General features: G+C 52.1%; 1 protein-coding gene across 1 annotated transcript; it reads left to right on the top strand.

The window, feature by feature from the left end:
• Nucleotides 1–2,177: 2,177 nt before the first annotated feature.
• On the top strand, nucleotides 2,178–17,758 carry ATP6V1B1 (ATPase H+ transporting V1 subunit B1; the record flags this gene model as incomplete). Its single annotated transcript, XM_080931841.1, has 14 exons — nucleotides 2,178–2,295; nucleotides 8,154–8,209; nucleotides 11,560–11,658; nucleotides 11,790–11,883; nucleotides 12,238–12,315; nucleotides 13,255–13,394; nucleotides 14,104–14,205; nucleotides 14,772–14,869; nucleotides 15,569–15,692; nucleotides 15,965–16,115; nucleotides 16,267–16,349; nucleotides 17,094–17,198; nucleotides 17,352–17,481; nucleotides 17,563–17,758. 14 exons carry the CDS (start codon nucleotides 2,178–2,180, stop codon nucleotides 17,724–17,726), a joined length of 1,542 nt encoding a protein of 513 aa, XP_080787967.1. The 3' UTR covers nucleotides 17,727–17,758.
• Nucleotides 17,759–19,168: the final 1,410 nt, after the last annotated feature.

The raw sequence follows: 19,168 nt of genomic DNA, 5'->3' as shown, positions 1-19,168 counted from the left end.
CCGCCTTGAATGACCTGGCCTTAACAGCTTCCTAGGACCTTGCGCAAGCCTCCATGACCATGTGACTACTACATTTTATGCCTGTGAAACCAGCAGTGTGTGGATGCCACGGCCAAGTTCTGCTATCAGCCTGAGATGTGGTCCAGCCCCTCCTACCACAGCTGGAGTGGGCTCTGTGCTCTCCAGCAGCCAAAGGTCAGAAGACACTTAGTCGTTTCTTAGGGCAGGCTCTCTCCTGGCAAATGAATTTGCACTTTTACAAGTTGGAGCGTGTGTCTGATAAGTGGGCTTGCCTTCTGAGCCCATTTCCTGTAGTCCCAGAGAGCAGAATGCCACAGTTCTCTCTGATGGCTCTAACCTCTCTCTGCAGTTGTAGCTGCTTTCCGACTCTGCTTTGACTCTAACTCTAAGCTCTCTACTTCGGGAAACTGCACACTTCATACCTCTGCTCTGCATGCTGCCCCTCCCTGCGAAGAGCGAGGAGCAGGGACCACACCAAGGCAATGTGCACAAGAGTTATTTGGGGCTCATAGTTGCAGAGAATTAGAGTCTGTCACCATTGTGGCAGGAGGCACGGCAGCAGGTAGGCATGATGCTGGAGCAGCAGCCAGAACTCACGTCCAGATCCACAAACAGAAAGAAGCAGAGACAGAACACGGGAGATGACGCAAGCCGTTTGAAACCTCAAAGCCCACCCTAAGTGCCATGCCGTCTCCTAATCCTTCCTGAACAGTTCCACTAACTAAGGACCTAGTATTCAAACATGTGAGCCTACAGAGGACATTCTCACTCAGACCAGACATCTGCCATGAGATTCCCTCTGCCAAACAGATTAGTCCATTATGTCTGAATTCAGAACCATTCAAATTCTCAATGACATGGGTAGAATCAACTCAGATTCCACCCCCCTCCCCCAGAATATAATCTGAATCACTTCTAGTCAAATTCTTCATAAAGTCCTTATTCCCTTCTGAAGCATCATGTGCTGGGCTTCAACTGTCCATATATCTCTGTCTTCATCAGAATGGCCCATTAAACTCATCTTACACCAGTCTAGAGTTGAAAAACTCTTTCACATTCCTCTCAGTTGCAGAGGCCTAAGAACCACATGGTCAGGTTAATAGTAACAACCCCCTCCTCCTGGTATCAATTTTTCATATTAGTTACTTCTTCATTGCTATGACAATGAAGTAGCTAGTAGAAGAAACAATGAATGAAAAGCTTATTTGGTTCATGGTTTGCAATTGTAGTCCAACATGGTAGGAAGGCATGGTATAAGCGGGGATGGGGGGGAGGGGCTGGCTACATTTTCTAGGTAATTCTAAGTCCTGTCAAGTTGGCAGTCAGAGTTAATCATCACCTAATTACCCACAATGGTAGCATTTTTAATAAGTAGCAAGATTTCACACAGAAAAATGACACGGGACCACAGGCATATGTTTCCACCATTTCTTTGGCCATGTAGCTTTCTGGAAGCATGAAAACAGGGGTGTGCTCCTTTATAGCCACACACAACCCCCAGCAAAAGGGTTCTTTGGCAGAATGGGAGGCGTGAGAGAGGGAGCAGAGGCCTGAAGTGGACGTGCTGGAGATGGGAGCAGGGAAGCCAGCACACAGTGTTCTAGGAAACATGGCAGCTTCCTGCAGCAGGTGACCTGTAACTGGCCAGGAGATGACCCTCAAAGAGGACAAGATGATGGAACTGGAGAGGGAAGGGTCCCCAGGTACAGCTCAGGACAAAGGGAGCAGGTTGAGAAGACAACCTGACAGAAACAGGCATGAGGAGACCAAAGAGCCATGGGGGGCGTTGGGGGGGACAACGACTTGTTAAAAGAAGGAAAAGCTGAAGCCACAGTCACTATGGAAACTGTACTGAGGGACATCTAGGCACAGAGGTTAGAAAAGGGGCTGAGCACCTTGCTCTGTCCTTCATTACAAGCTTTCATGACCGAGTGTGGCAGCCACTACAGGCTCTGCTCAGCCTGTGCCTGAGAAACCTTGGGCGCTGGTGCGTGCCAGCTTCCCTGTTTACAGTCAACCTGGCAGAGGCAGAGACATAAGGAAGGGAGGGGCGGCCGCTGGCACAGGCTGAGCAGCCCGCTCCAGCGCCACTGAAACTGAAGTCTTAGAGCTACAACCAGTCTTCTCGGGCACTGACTCCCTGCTTTCCACACGCCATGGCCACAAAAGTAGACGACAGGCCCTCGGGATTCACTAGCGACAGCTGTGACCCAGGCACAGCCCGAGAGCATGTGCAGGTTGTGACCCGAAACTACATCACCCACCCCCGTGTCAGTGAGTAGTCCAACGGGTGAGGGGAGTGGGCTGCTGGGATCACTGCTTTTTGCCTCAGAAAGGAGGACCAAGACCTAGGGAGATCAGGCGCTCTGGGTCCAGAAGAGCCGTGAGGGTGTCACCTCCACCCGTGAGCCTGCATGTGGGTCACCTCTGCAGGTGGTAAGGTGGAGGTCCCCCTTTGGTCTGGCCCAGAGGAGAGGTTATCATCAGGATCCTAAGGTCCAAAGTTCAGAGAGAGCTTGAGAGATCCAGAGAGCGAGACGGACAGACTGACAGATAGATTCACCCAGTCAGAGATAGACAGCTTGAGATTGAGACAAAGACAGAGACTGAGGGAGAGAGGAAGGAGGAGTGGAGGGGGTAGAGAGGGATGGAGGGGGTAGGGAGGGAGGGATGGAGGGGGGAGGGAGGGGTGGAGGGGGTAGGGAGGGAGGGAGGGGAAGGGGTGGAGGGGTAGGGAGGGATGGAGGGGGAGGGGGGAGGGGGGAGGGAGGGGTGGAGGGAAGAACACAGGTGAGCATGTATAAGTGAGCAAATGAAACTGTATTGGTGTATATGGCAGTATAGTCATGGGCACTGGTTTGAGAATTTCAGTATCCAATATGCTGTGCCCAGTGGATGCCTGTATCACCTTCTGGCAGGGGGGAGGGGCGAGCATCTATCCATAGAAACATATACTAGAAGGGCATTCTCCACTTGGGGGCAGAGGAGCATGTGTGTGCATGCTTGTACACACAGGGTGGGAGTGAGGTAGGTGTGGGTAAGAATGTGTATTGGTTCACACATGGTGGGCCTTTCTCATCTGGCCAGTAGGCAGCTGTGTCTGATCTGGATAGAGCCACACCATTGAGCCACACCAGCGTCGGGAACAACACCCCCCACCCCCCCACCCCCCGCAAGGCCCACAGGGCCAAAGCCACCCTCCGTGTTATTGTCCAAGGTCACTCAAGATCACTCACTCTCCCTGGCTGGTTGTCTCAGGCAGCCCAGCCCTCCGGAGTAAACCAGCCAGAGTGGCCCCAGATGAACAGAGCCCCAGGCTCCTTAACAGGGTGTGCTGGGGGAGGGGAAGGAGCTAGACACAGCCACTCCTTCTTCACGGGGACTCCAGAGCCACCCAGCCTCACTAAGGAGGGGCAGTATGCATACAGGGCACCCCATGGCTGAGCTCAGAGAAAGCAGATTGTCTTTCAGCCTTCAGGGAGCACAGCCCTGGGTGCTGAGGCTGATACAGACACAATGTGCTCCAACTAGGGAGAGAGAGAATTGCAAGGGGGCAGGCCAGGTTTCTCACAGAGGCCAGAAGGCCCTGCCTTATGAACACAGAGTCCAGAGACAGCCCCCTAGGCAGTGGAGAGAGGGCACTATTGTGCCCAGGTTTAGAGCTATTCGATACTCTGCCCCACAGGCTCTCCCATCTGCGGACAAAGGAGAGCCGCCCCCGGTTGGGTGGGGCAGGAGTCTGGACCTCCAGGCTCAGCTTTCCTTCTGGAATGTGGCCTTACAGGGATCTACAAGGATCTCTACATACAACCTTTGTGCAGCCTGGCCTCGCCTAGCACATTTTCCCCCCCGGTGGGAGGGCTGGAGTTGGAGCAGCCTCTCACCAGTTCCCTCCTGCCCAGAATGTGTTTATTGTCAACACCTTGTAGGTTCTGACACCCACCCCCCCACCCAAGACAATAAGGTCATACTCACTGCAAAGGTTACAGAAGGATACCCCCAGGTCCTGCTGTGGTGCCATCGCCTGAACACAGGGTCACAGTACTCACAGACTATCTATCCCTGGAGGCTTGGCTAGCCCTCCAAGGACACCCTCCTAGCCTGGGTCAGCCTGGTTCCCTATCCCCTCCATTTATGTTGGGTACCTGGGAGATGTTCTTCCTGGGAGTTGTGGTGAGGTGCAGGAGCTGTGTCCCCCTTAGACAGGTAAGCTGTGTCCCCTGTCCTCCTCTCCTGCCACCAGGCCCTTTGCTCTGAAATGTCATTAGCCCAGGCTGAAGAACTGGACAGGGAGTCTACGAGATGGGCCAGCCCAGAAGGTCAGGGCCCCAAGGGCTCTTGTGGCCCTGCACAAAGGCGAGTCTAGTCATCAGAGTCTGGCTATCACAGGACGCAGTGGTGGAAGTGTCCTAGGCTGAGGGACAGAGCTGGCCAGAAAAAGTGGGGGCAGAACAAAATTGGGACTGAATATGAGGGCTAGCCATACCCACCTCAAGGGGGAAGGGGGTGTTCAGCTTATGCAAACGTGCGGAAAGCAGGTCATTAACCCAGAGTTTGAGAGCCAAAGGGGAGGGAGTTACAGTAGGGTCCAACAAGCAGGTTTGACGCTAAGACCCGTCTTCCAGTGGCAACCCCTCCCCCAGGTTCCCCAGCCGGGATGCGCTGGAGGAGCCGGGATCAGCTGCCCTGGGGTTGCCCCAACCCTGGCCTCCAGCCTGTTAGGGAGGGGAAGGGATGACAGGGTGGAGGGGGTGGTGACTGAGGCGGGACAGTGCAGGTGTAACAGGGCCCGCACTAATTAGGGCCTCATAGGAACCCTGCTGAGCCTTTCAAGGGAAGGCTGCTGGCCATGGGGGTAGGGGGCTCTCTTCCACCCCGTAGCCCCCAAAGCAACTCCAGTGTCAGAGACAATGGAAGGGGTTGGGCAGAGCTGAGAGAGAGTCTGGGGAAAGCCCACTGAGTGCCCTGGGGTCAGAGGAGCTGGCTCCTGGCCGCCCATCATTCCGTTCTTTCTCCAGGGTCAAGTGGGACATCCCTGGGTGGGCAGTGGCCGTAATCCGCCCCCCCCCCCGTGCCCCAGAACCAGTCAAATCTCTCCACTTTAGTTTACCTCTCCATGGTGGTCAGGGTGCCCACCAGCCAGGGAGATCTTTGGTACTCGGTTTCCCTTTGCATGAGTCCCAACTGGACAACCCAAAGCTCGGTGTGCTGGCATGTCTATAGGTCTGACTCTCAGGAGGATGTGGGAGGGGGAGGGTCACAATAAGCACGATGTCAGTCTGGTCAATGAAACAAGCCTGAGCTGTGAGTGCCACCCAACTGCCACTAACCAAGGCAAATAAGTGACAAGTCAAATGGAGCAAGAGTGAAACCTTATCAGTCCCCCCTCCCAACCAATAAAAGCAGCTGGCTCTGAGAAAAGGGTCTAGTCTCATGTTGGGGTCTCCAATGCGTCAGAGGAGAGGCTGGGTAGGAAGAGGAGGAGGTATCCTCTCTCCAGGTAACATCGCTGGACCTCAGGGTGGATTTCACAGGGCAGACCTTGAAGTCTTGACGTTGGGGAGCAATGTCTTCTGTCGAAAGGCCTGTCTCCCAAGACTGTGAGACTGGAAGCGATCCTCCGGGATTTCTGGCTCTCTTCCCTCCTGAGACGAGACACTCTGACCCACACACCCTGCAGTCTCTTGACCCTAGATTCACTGCTGTCTTCCCCCAACTCTGTGGATCTAGCAAAAGCCTTGGGCTGGGAAACACTCACCTGCCCAGTTCCCATCCTGCTCTGGTGCTGCTACTGGTCCTGCCTCTGCTGGTCTCACCAGCTCCACTCTCTGTCACTTTCAGTGTGCAAATTTCCATCACCAGCCCCTCCCCCACCACCTTTCACTGTACCTATTCTTCCTCCTCCTCTTTTCCTCCACGGTCCTCAGAGGCGGGAGCTCGGAATGTGGCCCCCTGTGCTGGGCATCCGTATTCCCATTTGGCTTGGGACCAAGGTGAAGATGCCATGTGGGACACATGGGAATACTGAGCTCATGGGACCAGGCAGTGCCTTCCAGATCAACCAGCCCTATGTACTGCCCATGTACTGCCAGCAGCGGCCATCCCTGACAGCTCTCCCAACACTGGAAGCCAGCCTAGGGGAGTCATGAATAGTCTCTCCAGCCTTTCTGTCCCTCAAGGCACTGAAGAGCTAAAAAAAAAAAAAAAAAAAAAAAAAGGCAGGGGATGAAGAGGCTTCTTTCAACTCAGCCATGGGTACTTCCTACAGCTCCCTCAGACTGCTTGCAAGGTTCCCTTAACTGAGGGCATCCCTTACGTTTCTTCCCTGAGCACCCAGTCTGGTCTCAAGTCATTCCCAGGTCTCTTCATCTCTTTTGCCCACCTTGGCCTCCATGAGACCCACCCATCCTGTTCCTCAGCGCACTCCCTGTCCTGATCTTCCCTTCTTAACAACATCCCCGTAGTTCCTTACAGCTCCAGCAGTGCCGAGGTCAGTCTGTCCTTCCGTTGGCTAGTTTGAGTGATTGTTGATTTGCCTTGATTAGTGGCAGCTGGATGCATTTTACAGTTAGAGCAGGAGTGTGTAAAGAGATGAAGGGAGGGACAGGGGACAGAGTCCCAGGGGACAGGGAAGGAGAGGGTAGGAGCAAGGCCTGGTCTGCCCTGTAAGAAGCCCTTCAGTGGAGGACATTGTGGGTTTCTTCCCCAAAAAGCTAGAGGTGGTAGAAGAGAAGAAAAAGAAGCCTCCTGGGGAATGTGCCTGATGATGTATGGTCGTCTTCCTGTGAGACTAGGTGCAGCAGGAGGAGGCTGAGGGGGCCATTGCTGTGAGTGCTAAGGCTGGTATGAGGGACTAATCAGGACAGGGAGCTGGCCCTTCACTCCAGGAGAGGCTTCTCCTGGATCCTGCCTCCTTTAGTGCTAGAGGGAAGGGAACAGGATGTCCTACACTGGCCACCTGGGCTCAGCCTTGAGTTTGGCATAGGCCTTACACTGGGAAGGCCCTTGCAAAGAGTGGCTTTGTTTTTGTTCCTTCTGGTGTACATGGGGGTGAATGCAGCTTAAATGACTGAGAGGGTACAGACAGGGACACTGGCTTCTTCTGGGGCCAGTCATGCTGTGAACCAGTGCGGGCTGATGGGAAGCACAGGGCAGGCCCTTCCCCAGATCTGCCACAAGCCTGCCAATGACTCTAAGCCAGGCTTTTCCCAGTCCCAGGCCCATTGTGCCCACCTTCCCTGTGGTCTGTGATTGACCTAGTTCCTCTGGTCTGCCTAAGTTACTCATCTCCACTGTGCTACTGGCCCACCCCAGAACCCCTGGAAGAGACTAGCCATGGTTCCCCCTTACCACAGACAAGGGACCACAGCCCACTCAGAATCCTGAGCTAGTCTCTGCAGGACCAAAGGTAGGCTTCCTGACTGACAGTCCATGGACCTTACCCTGGGACACGCGTGCGTGCGTACGTGTGTCTGTCTGTCTGTTTGTGTATGTGTGTACTCTTCTTCCTGGTAACACCCTTCCCTCCCCCACAAGATGCACAGTGAGCTGGTGGCCAGGGCTTGGCTGAGGAAACAGAGGGTTACAGCACCCCTCATTCCACAGAGCTCATCAGTGCAGGGTGAAGGGAGGGCAGTGGGGGCCCGGGGAAGGGTCCAGGAGGCCACAGCTGTGGCCCAGAACCTTTTGGAAAATTTGAGTGGAGTTAAGAAGAGGGAATAGGAGAGGTGGGGGTTGAGGCCAGAGGGGAAGCACATGGGGAAGGGAGCTCAGCAGGCCTGGGCAGGACTCTGAGGAGGCCTCTGCCCTCATGCCCTCCTCCAGCATCCTGCAGGTGTTGAGACAATGGGGGGTCCTTAGCAGGGGCTTGACCCTTACAGCAATGGTGGCTGGTACTGTCACAGCTAATGACCCTGATGGCCCAGGCTGAGGAGGAGTGGGGGAGCACAGAAGGCAGGAGACTGAGGATGATTCTCTCTCTCTCTCTCTCTCTCTCTCTCTCTCTCTCTCTCTCTCTGTGTGTGTGTGTGTGTGTGTGTGTGTGTGTGCGCGCGCGCGCATGTATATTCTCGTGGAGGTAGACCACAGTGGGACTTAAGGGCAAGACCCTTACACACCACTTCCCTCCCCAGCCTACAGGACCGTGTGCAGTGTCAATGGGCCTCTGGTGGTGCTGGACCAGGTCAAGGTAAGACTCTTCAGTCTCTCTCCTGGTCCCTAGGCCATATTCAGGGTTTCCTTTAAGCTGTCCATCCAGTGACCTTGTCTTAATTCTCTTTAATTCTGCAAAGTTTCTTCTTGTCTGTAGGAGGCTGTGAAAACCATAAGCACTCAGGGCCCAGGGTTGGGGAGGTGGGGGCTGGGACGAGCGCTGGCCCTGGGAATCCTCTTCTACCCAGGCTGGCCCTCCTCCATCTCTTCCCTCTTCCTCTCCTGACCCAGGGGCTAGAGATTAAACCCAGGGCCAGGCAAGAGTTGTACCCTGAGCTGCATTTCTCTCTCTGATTGTGTTGAGCCGTTTTTTATTGCCTGGTTTCTTTTAGGCCCAAGTTGGTATTCTCTATTGAATTTTCCTCTTCAGGCTGACAGTCCGATCTCTCCAGTGAGAGGACAAACACTGGGGACAGGGGTGGTTTCAGATAAGACCCCAGGCTCACTCAGAAGGGAGCAAAGGAGACTTTTGCTGAAGTTTCCTTTGTCTCTCTGCTCTTCGGCGCCCTCTCGTGGTTGTGATGCCAAACTGCTGGGCTTCCGCCTTTCTTTAACCATTTCGGAGCAATTAGGAAGGGTTGGGAAAAGCCACTCCCAGAGCAACCGAGGGATCTAGAGACCACTGGGAGAAGAGGACACACAAAATCATCTTTGGTGACAGTCATCGCTGAAAATCTGAGAAGGGAAACCCTGAGAGGGTGGCCCCTTCCTGTTCCCAGACTCGTAAGGTCATTAGTGTGTGGCCATATGGGGACAGAATGACTGCCACAACGATAATTTCGGCACTAAGACATGTCACCAGATGTTAATATATTTCAATGGCAAAAATGCCACATGTTCCTTGTACCCAGAGAACAAAGGAAAGACTGTTAATCATCTGTCCCGTTGTCTCCAGACCCGTGAAACCTCATATACAGGTGACAGCGCTGGTGTGGAGAGACACCTGAACCCTGTTGGATGTTTCTGGGTACACTGATATTTGTGGGGTTTAACCTTCAATGTCAACTAGATTTTAGGATCACCTAGGAGACATGCCATTGGGTATGTGTGTAAGAGCATTTCCAGAAAGGTTCAATTAAGAAAGGAAGACTCGCCCAGAATGTGAGTGGCATCATCCCATAAGGTGGGGTTCCCAGGCTAAATCAAAAGGAAAAAGGGGAGCAGGGGCACCAGATTCCATCTCTCCTTGTGGCCAGCCACCTCAAGTTCTGCCCAAGCCTTTCCTACCACGGTGAGCTAAATACCCTCAGACCATGATAAAAATTGGGGTGAAGCGGAAGTGGGTGCGATGACCTGACTCCCAGCAGGGTCTGTGGAAAGACCCACCCTCTCTTATCTCTGTAGACCCCCTGTGTGTTTTCACCTGTGATGATTTTTAAATCTTGTAATCCATTAATAGGGTGAGCTTCTCTGGGAAGTTCCCTGTGATAGTTACTAAGTGCGCTGAAATTGGCCCTATGTGTTCATCTTCTTTTTTAATTTTAATTTTTTTTAACTTTGAGTTTGTGACTTGGTCTTTTTAATCTATTGCTGGACTCCATTTGGGAATGTTCAGTTAGGACTTGGAGATCTCTGCTCGAGAGCGGGGCAGCCTCCAATTTTCCCATAATGGCTTTATTTTGATGTCAAGGTCACGCTTGCCCCATAAAATGAATTAAACCCAGTATCTTTTGAAGAGCTTAAGAAAATGTCAAATTATTTGTTCTTGCTTGTTAAAATTTCCAGGCACAACCCTCACTGGCTGATGCTCTAAACTATTTAATATTCTTAAAATTACAGAATGAGCCAAGGAAGGTGCCACATACCTTTAGTCCCAGTACTCATGAGTCAGAGGCAGGTAGATCTCTGAGTTCAAGGCCAGCCTAATCTATAGATCGAGTTCCAGGCTAGACAGAGCTGTATCATGAGATGTTTCTCAAAAGATATTCTAAGGTTGTTCTGCCTTTTTAAAATTTCATTTATTGATTTCTGAATTTGATTAGGAGAGCGTGTTGTGATTTCTTTTTCTAATAGTTACTGTTCTCTTTCTTTTAAAGATTTGTTTTGTTTGTGTGTGTGTGGGTGTGTATGTGTGTGCACATGAGTACAATGCCCACAGAGACTAGAAGAAAGTGTTGGATCCTCTGGATTGGATCCTCCACCCCTGTTTTCTTTTCTCTTCCTTCCTTTCTTCTTCCTTTCTGTCTCTTTCTCTCTTTCCCTTTCTATTATGAATAATGTTTCTGTGAGCATTCACATTTAAGATTATATGTGTTTAGTTCTCAGGTAACTATCTCAGAGTAAAACTTCTGAGGTCAAATGGTAACTCTATTTTAACCTTTTGAGGAACTGCACACTGCTTTCCAAAGTCACTGGCTTATACTCCACCCAGAAGAGGGTTCTGATTTCTCCATATCCACAGTAGTGTGTTATCTCTGTTATTATTATTATTATTGTTGTTGTTGTTGTTGTTGTTGTTGTTGTTGTTGTTGTTGTTATTGTTATCACCGCCCTAGCAGGTGTGCAGGAGGCTCTCACGATGGTTTTGATTTTCAGGCTTTTGTTGATTAGAGAGGATGGCCAGGAACTTGTTGCTCTCTGCCTCCCTGCCATATCTGTATCTTTAGAGAAATTCGTATTCAAATGCTTTAATCAAGTCCTTTTTATAGTAGGGGTCCCTTATATATTTTGTTTATTGACCTGACTTTTGTTTAAATTTTTAAGCATTACACAGATGTCAGAGATCCACCCCCACCCCCGAAACCTCCATTCCATAGCTAGGAATGGTTGTCACTCATTAAACAGATCAACCCCCCCCTCCTAAACTAGGAATGGATATCCCTGGTTCATGGTGACACCTGGAAAACTGGAAAACAGGGAGTCTTTCTTCTGAAAAGTGTGCTTCTCCTTGGTGCTCAGGAGACCTGAGTGGCCACAAATGCCACGTTGTGCGACGGTGTCCTTACCCCCACCCCTGCCTGGCTATGCTTTGCCTGTGTAACCCATACCCTGGTCACAGCTGCCCCTGGAGTGGGGCTTATTCTTAGCATTCTTGTTTTAAAGATGGAAAGAAAAAAAAAAAAAAACTAAGGCTCATGAGTTAATAGTGACTTTAGGGTTCAAAAACTGTGTAGGTAATTAGACGCCTGCCACAAACTTGCACTAAGGAAGGAGCTTTGGCTCTACCACATGCTTCTGATTAAAGTCCCAGTTCACTCCATCGTGCCCTGCCCAAACAAAACCCTCTCCCCCACATCAGGGCACAAGAAAACAGACAGTAGTTTAAGATCAGGAGGAGAAACAGGGAAATGACATGGCTTCACCCTGGGTGGCTCTTCTCCCTAACAGTTTGCCCAGTATGCTGAGATTGTCAACTTTACCCTCCCTGATGGTACTCAGAGGAGTGGCCAAGTGCTTGAAGTGGCTGGGACCAAAGCCATTGTTCAGGTGAGTGTGCCATCTCACAAGCCTTGGAGGGAAGGACCTCTTTCCCAGAGAGCACCCTGCTCAGAGCTGTGCACAGCAGGAAGCCCCACTCATTCCAGACAAGTCACTCAGCAGTGATGCCTAACTCGCAGGTGTTTGAGGGGACCTCAGGGATTGATTCCCAGAAGACCACATGCGAATTCACAGGGGACATCCTGAGGACGCCTGTATCAGAGGACATGCTGGGTGAGAGCTGCAGGGTGCATGCCTCCCTGTCTTCCTGGCTTCCCTGGCAAAGCCCTCCTGTCTGTGCTCGCTTCCTATGTGCCCGCTGAGGCTGGAGGTTATACTTTCTTAGCTCCCATCCCTGGTGCTTAGCCAGCGCAGGGGCAGGCTGGAAGGGATAGCTAAGCCCTTCTTTACTGAGTCTGATTCTCTGATAAGCAATCAACCTGTGCCTAGGCTAGTGGACCGGATGACTCCAAAATGCCTCCTCTGTAGTATCGGGGACTGAGGAGATTCTGAAGGGGTGTGGGGAGCTGGTGGCCTTTCACATGCTGGGAACCCTGATATCTTCCTGCACCTCCTTGGCCCTCACAGGTCGGATTTTCAATGGTTCTGGCAAACCCATTGACAAAGGACCTGCTGTCATGGCAGAGGACTTTCTGGACATCAACGGTAAGACAGCGAAGGCTGCGCACGGCTTTGAGGACACAGTCCCAGCAAAGATCCGATCCAAGCCATCCTTTCTGACACCTACTCTTGAAGTCCTGCACAAATCTGGGCCAAGCAGCGCTAACCCTGGCTGACCAGATGAACAGGCAGATCAGCAAAGACCCCTCTGTCCTCAAATGCACCACAGAGCCCCCAAACTGCCCCCGCCCTCTATTCTGTCATAGCATAGCTCCTGCAGCCTTCAGTTCCATAAGCCCTCTCCCAGGAGCTGGGGCGGGAAGTGGGCACAGCAGAGACAAAGCTCTTCCAGGGACCCCAGCTATTCTTGAGGAGACCTTCCTGACTCCCCCAACCTCAGCCCATTAGTTTTCTGAGAGAGTAATGGGGGCCTGTGGAGTTCCCACATTTGACCAGGCCACACACCTAGCTAGTGGCAAAGCACGTGTCTGTTCATACCTAGTCTTTGAACCACCCTCTGGTTCTCTGAACACCAGTCAGGTGCCCAGGTGTTGAGGAGAGCTGTCTAGCTAAGAGCCTCACCTCCTGCCATATGTTTCTAGGGTGCTAGGACAATGCTGTCAAAGATATCACGGACCCATGGCTGTTTCAACTTGAAACTGCCCCTGGCACTATTCAAATGAAAGAAAATTTCATTCTTAAACTGCATCTAATATGCACAAGAGAAATGGGTGGGACGCTTGTGCCTGGGCCACACTGTGCACACAGAGCACAGTTCCATTGCTGCAGACGCTGCTGTTAAGCAGGCTGGTTGGCCTACAGACACCATGGGGGTTGGTGGTACAGGAATGGGTTTGAGCCTCCATGATCACTCTCCCAGGCCAGCCAATCAATCCCTGAGCCTGAACCTGACTCCATGATCACTCTCCCAGGCCAGCCAATCAATCCCTGAGCCTGAACCTGACTCCATGATCACTCTCCCAGGCCAGCCAATCAATCCCCATGACCGAATCTACCCTGAGGAGATGATCCAGACGGGCATCTCTCCCATCGATGTCATGAACAGCATTGCACGTGGCCAGAAGATTCCTATCTTCTCTGCAGCCGGACTCCCCCACAATGAGGTAAGGACCAGGGACAACCAGAGGCCTGGGCTTCTAGGCAAGCACCGAGCATTTCTGTGCCAGGCAAAGAGTAGGCATCACCAGTACCTATCCTGCTGGTGCTTCCTGGCCACTCAAGGTCAGGGTTGCATAAGAGACACTCCCGACACACACAGTCACACATTGCTTCAGGGAAGGGCTGCATGTTGTCCCTAGTAAATGGACCACTCACTGGCTTCAGAGAGCCCAAGCAGACGCCAGGGTAAAGCGCTTGCCTGACTACTGCCACCAGTCAGGAAGCACCGGGTCCCCTCAGAGCCACTGGTGTGACAAGGTCTCTAGGTTGCCCTTCCTCACCATTCTTAACTACCCTAACTTTCTTTCAAGTGCCCCCCCCCACATTTTTATTTGGGACAGAGGGCTCGAATGGTCACACAATTAGTCCAGTGGGCTGTGGGAGGTGCAGGTACCGAAAGGCTCAGCCATCCTAAGCTAAACTGCCTAAATTCACACCAAGAATGTTGTTCTTTGGGACTCAGCCTTATTCCTTGTCACAAGTGCCTTCAACTCCTTAGCAGCCAAAAGAACAGACCATCCCCAACCCTGGGAAAGACTGCAGAATTCAGGGCAGTTCCTTACTCTGGGCAGTCCACCCTCCTCCATGATGCTCAGCAGGCCAGACGCAGAGCTCCAGCCCTTACAGTCTCCCTCCTGGCCCCTCCTGTCTCAGATTGCAGCCCAGATCTGCCGCCAAGCTGGATTGGTGAAGAAATCCAAGGCTGTGCTGGATTACCATGAAGACAACTTTGCCATTGTCTTTGCAGCCATGGGGGTAAGGGAAGCTGGAGGCAGGTTCTGGAAGCTGGGAGAAGCAGGCTTTCCTGCCTTGGCTCTAGCACAGCCTATTCTGATGAGGGACACCCAGTTCTGCATCCCGAGAAGCCCCTAAAGTTCAGCCAGTGTGGAGGCAGAGACCACAGCCTGACCAAACGGGCAGGGGAGGGTGACCCTTGAGGTATCCCAAGGACCAGTGTAGCTGTAAGATGGGCCATACTTGACCTAGAGAAGGAGCCCAGAGGACCTACAGAGACAAGATAGCTTCTGGAAGGGGATACCATGGGTCCCCAGAGGGTTCAATGGGAGGCTGACAAGCTATGTGGGGAAGTAACTAGGAAGGGAAGAACAAGAAGTTGGGTGTAAAAAAAGAATGGTATTTGTGGCAGGGGAACCTTTTGAGTCCTTCTTGAGCCCTAGAGCTACCTCAGTGACTATTCACCTGTGGCCCCATGCTTGTTAAGCTGGTGAGTCCCCAAGATTTGCTGAGAAAAGCTGGACATGACCAAGCTCTGCCCTTGGCCATATGGCCTGTGCCTATGGCTCTTCTGGCTATGTGTCTAGGTGAACATGGAGACAGCAAGGTTCTTCAAGTCAGATTTCGAGCAGAATGGAACCATGGGAAACGTCTGTCTCTTCCTGAATTTGGCCAATGACCCTACGTGAGTGCTTCTATGCTCGGACTGCCTTTGGGACCTGCCTCCTTCCTAGACCTGGGGTACTGGGGGTTTAGGATATCCCAGAGCTTTGAGCATAACTCTTAGTTGTACAGATATGGAAATTGCAGCCTGGGGCACGGTAGGGAGCCCGACCCGGACCCCACCTGCCCTTTTGCTTCCCGTATCCATGTGCCACCCAGTTATTCCAGACAGAGACCCCTGTGCCCCGTTGCCTCTGTAGGGAGATACCACTATTCGGGGCATTTATTTAAGAAATGCTTTATTTTGAAGATTTTGAAGATGGAGGTTTAAATCTGGGGTTCACATAGATGATAAACTATTCTGTATATTAAGTAACAGAACTCTGGAGGCTGAGACAGCATTGCTGAGTAGAGACTCACAGGCCCTGAGCCTCAGAACGGAGTGGCCAGCTAAATAAAGGAAGCATGCTCAGGAGAACGTCTAGTAGGAAAGGGACAGTTGTTGTTGTTGTTGTTGCTACTGTTGTGATTGTTGTTGTTGTTGTTATTGTTGTTGTTGGCTCTTCATGGACAATGGGAAAGAGGGCGTCTGTATTGCTAGCAAACATCCACTCTGGGAACCATTGTCTTGATCAGCTGGCCTTACACTCAGTTTTGGGGTGTCATGGAACCCAGGCCTGGGCCTCCAGGCTCCCTGAACACTATCATGCTTGGCTTCCAGGATTGAGCGGATCATCACCCCACGTCTGGCACTGACCACAGCTGAGTTCCTTGCCTACCAGTGTGAGAAGCATGTGCTGGTCATCCTGACCGACATGAGCTCCTATGCAGAGGCTTTGAGGGAGGTATGCTGGCTAAAGGTGTCAGAGCTGACCCCCCCCCGCACCCCCATCCCCTACTCCCTCTACCCCCAGCCCCCACCCCTGTTTCTCTCACTCTCACATCCACCCTGATAAACAAAAGATTCTTTCATCTGGGCCTGCTCCTCAGTGAGTCCCTCTGCGCAGCCACAGGCTGGCCATTCCTCTTCTCCCCCTCCCACCCCCCAGTCCAACCTCCTGATCCCCCCCCATCTGGTCTTTCATTCCTGACATACCCATTGTTGTGGATACTGCAGGTCTCAGCTGCCCGAGAGGAAGTGCCGGGACGCCGCGGCTTCCCTGGATACATGTACACAGACTTGGCCACCATCTATGAGCGAGCTGGCCGTGTAGAAGGCCGGGGTGGTTCCATCACCCAGATCCCCATTCTCACCATGCCTAATGACGGTAGCCTTGAGCACCCCCTGCCCTCCAGAGTCTTCCCCCCTTTCCTACCAGCTACCCCATCACTCCCACCATTAAAGCGGAACTCACGTGTCCCCAGTAGGTGAGAACCCACCCAGTCCCCACACACTGAGGACCGGGCATTTGCTTGCAGATATTACCCACCCCATCCCAGACTTGACTGGCTTCATCACAGAGGGACAGATTTATGTGGACAGACAGCTACATAACCGGCAGGTACTGTTCCCTCCAAATATCCACCCCCTTCCCTCCACATCTGCTCCCTTGCCACCAAGACACTGGAACATCACATCACGTATCACTCCTGTGCAAGCAGGAGAGGTGGCCCAAAGTCGCGCATCAGGAGCTAGCGAGGTGAAGCTTGTACCACACAGCTAAGCCTGAGGCTAGCCCCCTTGACCTTGAGAATATGATCCCAATTCTCTGCATTCATGTTTAGTATCACACCTGTGTGCTGGGGGTGGGGTGGGTGGATATGCTAGCATATATGGAAGCCACCAAACATAAAGCATTTCTCTCTGTGTCATAGTTATTTGCTTTGGTGACACTGAATAGGGCTGGGGTGTAGCTCAATTGCTTAAGAGCCTGCCAGGCATGTAGGAAGCCCTGGGTTCCAATGCCAGCACTGCATAAACTAAGCAACAACTCAGCCTGCAACCCTAGCATAAGTGCAAAGCTATCTTTAATTGCAAAGCAAGTTTGAGCCCAGAAGAGAACCTGTCTCAAAACATGCACACACTCACATAAATGCACACACACACACACATACACACACACACATGCTCACACACATGCACACACACAGATGTTATTAAGGATCAACTTGTTTGTGCAAACAATCAAATGTTTTTAAAAAAGAGTGTTTCGTCGACTAATTTCACCCCATTACCCCTGAGAACGGTGTGGAGGAACAGGAAGAAGAGGTTCATCCTGCTATCGGCTACTCTCTCGTACTCCCAGGTCTACCCACCCATCAATGTGCTCCCTTCCCTCTCACGGCTGATGAAGTCGGCCATAGGCGAGGGCATGACCAGAAAGGACCACGGAGATGTCTCCAACCAGCTGGTAAGGAGAGGGGCAGTGGATGAAGGGAATCCCGACTTAGAAGCTGAAGTTCTGAGCCCCACCTGGACAAGAAGTTCCTGTCCAGGCAAAGCTGGTCTCCAGCAAGGGGAGCTCAGCCTACAGAGGTGGTGAGCCCACGCTGCCCTTCTATAGTACGCCTGCTACGCCATCGGGAAGGACGTGCAGGCCATGAAAGCGGTGGTGGGGGAGGAGGCGCTCACCTCCGAGGACCTGCTCTACCTGGAGTTCCTGCAGAAGTTTGAGAAGAATTTCATCACCCAAGGTGGGGCACGACCGGCTGCGGGGCCGGGAGCGCCTCTTTCCTCCTGGGTCAGAGGTCCTCACGCCCCTTCGTGGTCCCCAGGTCCTTATGAGAACCGCACGGTGTTCGAGTCGCTGGACCTGGGCTGGAAACTGCTGCGCATCTTTCCTAAAGAGATGCTGAAGCGCATTCCGCAGAGCGTGACGGACGAATTCTACTCTCGCCAGGGGGCGCAGCAGGACCCCGCATCCGACACGGCGCTCTAAAGCAACCCCCAGCTGCAGCCTTCTCTTGCAGCTTGAACCCATGTTTTATTGACAGGCGTGCCTTTTGGTGTAGGTGGGTGTGCGGGTTTTTTTGTTTTTTTTTTCTTTAGGGGCTTGCTGAGAATGGAAGCTTGCGGGGGGGGGGGCGTCATTCAGAACATCACCAGGCACGCTTACTACTGAATTCCACCTCAGGCTTCTATTTTTATTTTAGAAGTTCCTCCCCCTCCAAAGATGTAACTGAAATGGAAAACAAAACAGTAACGGATTTGTCTCCGGTAAAAACAAGAGTGGGAATAATTTGTTAATTATTGAAGGTGCAGATTCTACTATGTGGTTTGTAAAAGTATTAAAAAGAAATGTCTGGTTGGGCACAGTGGAGTGTGCTTTTAATCCCAATCCCAGGACTTAGGATGTGAACAAAACTCTGTCCAGAGAGAGAGAGAGAGAGAGAGAGAGAGAGAGAGAGGGAGGGAGGGAGGGAGGGAGGGAGAGAGAGAGAGAGAGAGAAAAGAAAAAAGCAAGGAAAGCTCAGCTGAATTAGGACCCCAACAGACCCACGTGGGGAGGTGTTTATGTTAAACGAGAGCATGTGGCCCGGTGGTAAAGAGTCTTCACAGCTTTCAGGAAGCCCTGGGTCCCAGCCCCGCACTGCACAGACCAGGCCCGATGGCATGTCACTATAGTCCCAGTTCTTGGAAAGTGGAAACAGGAGGACCAAAAATTCAAGGTTATCCTCCACTACGAAGTGAATCTGAGGCCAGCCTGAGCTACATGAAACCCTATTTCAAAAAATACAATAAAGTGACATACGAAAGGGCTGGGCTACACAGTTCATTAGCAAAGTACTTGCCTACTACACACAGAGTCTAGGGTGGGTCCCTAGCCCTCCACAGAAGAACTAAGAAGGCTCAGCAGCTGAAAGCACTTGCCACAAAGCCCAGCTACCTGACTACTTGAGCTCAGTCCCCACAACTGAGATGGTAAAGGAGAAACTCCCAAACTTCGCTTCTCACTTGCACATGTGCACACTGGGGTTGGGGAGTTGGCTGTATGTGGTGGCACACACTTTTAGTCCCAGCACTAGGAAGCAGAGGCAGGTGAGTTGTCAGCCAGCCACAGATCCCCAGAGAGGGGGAAATGGGGGAGTTGAGTATTCTCAATCCCAGATTTCCGGGCTGCTGCTCTTCCTCAGTACCACCTTCTCCAGGTCTCCCGGAGCTGCAGTCACAGGTTCCGGGTCCTCAGTAGGGACAGCCAGTGCCTAACAAGTGCTGAGCCATCTCTCTCCCGAACATCTCCCACTGGGCCCGTGCTCTAGTTCTCAGTGTGACTTCCAGTTCTAGAACGTTCCCTTTCTCTTTCAGTAACAGCTGCATTGGTGTGCTGTCTTCAGTAAGCCGTTCTCCCACCCTGCCCTCCATAGTTTTCTCTGGCTCTGT

The sequence above is a fragment of the Micromys minutus genome (genome assembly GCF_963924665.1).
Source record: "Micromys minutus genome assembly, chromosome: 18".
In the NCBI taxonomy this organism is placed as follows: domain Eukaryota; kingdom Metazoa; phylum Chordata; class Mammalia; order Rodentia; family Muridae; genus Micromys; species Micromys minutus.
The sequence above is the reverse complement of the archived record's forward strand: the minus strand, read 5'-3'. Positions and strand labels throughout refer to the sequence as shown.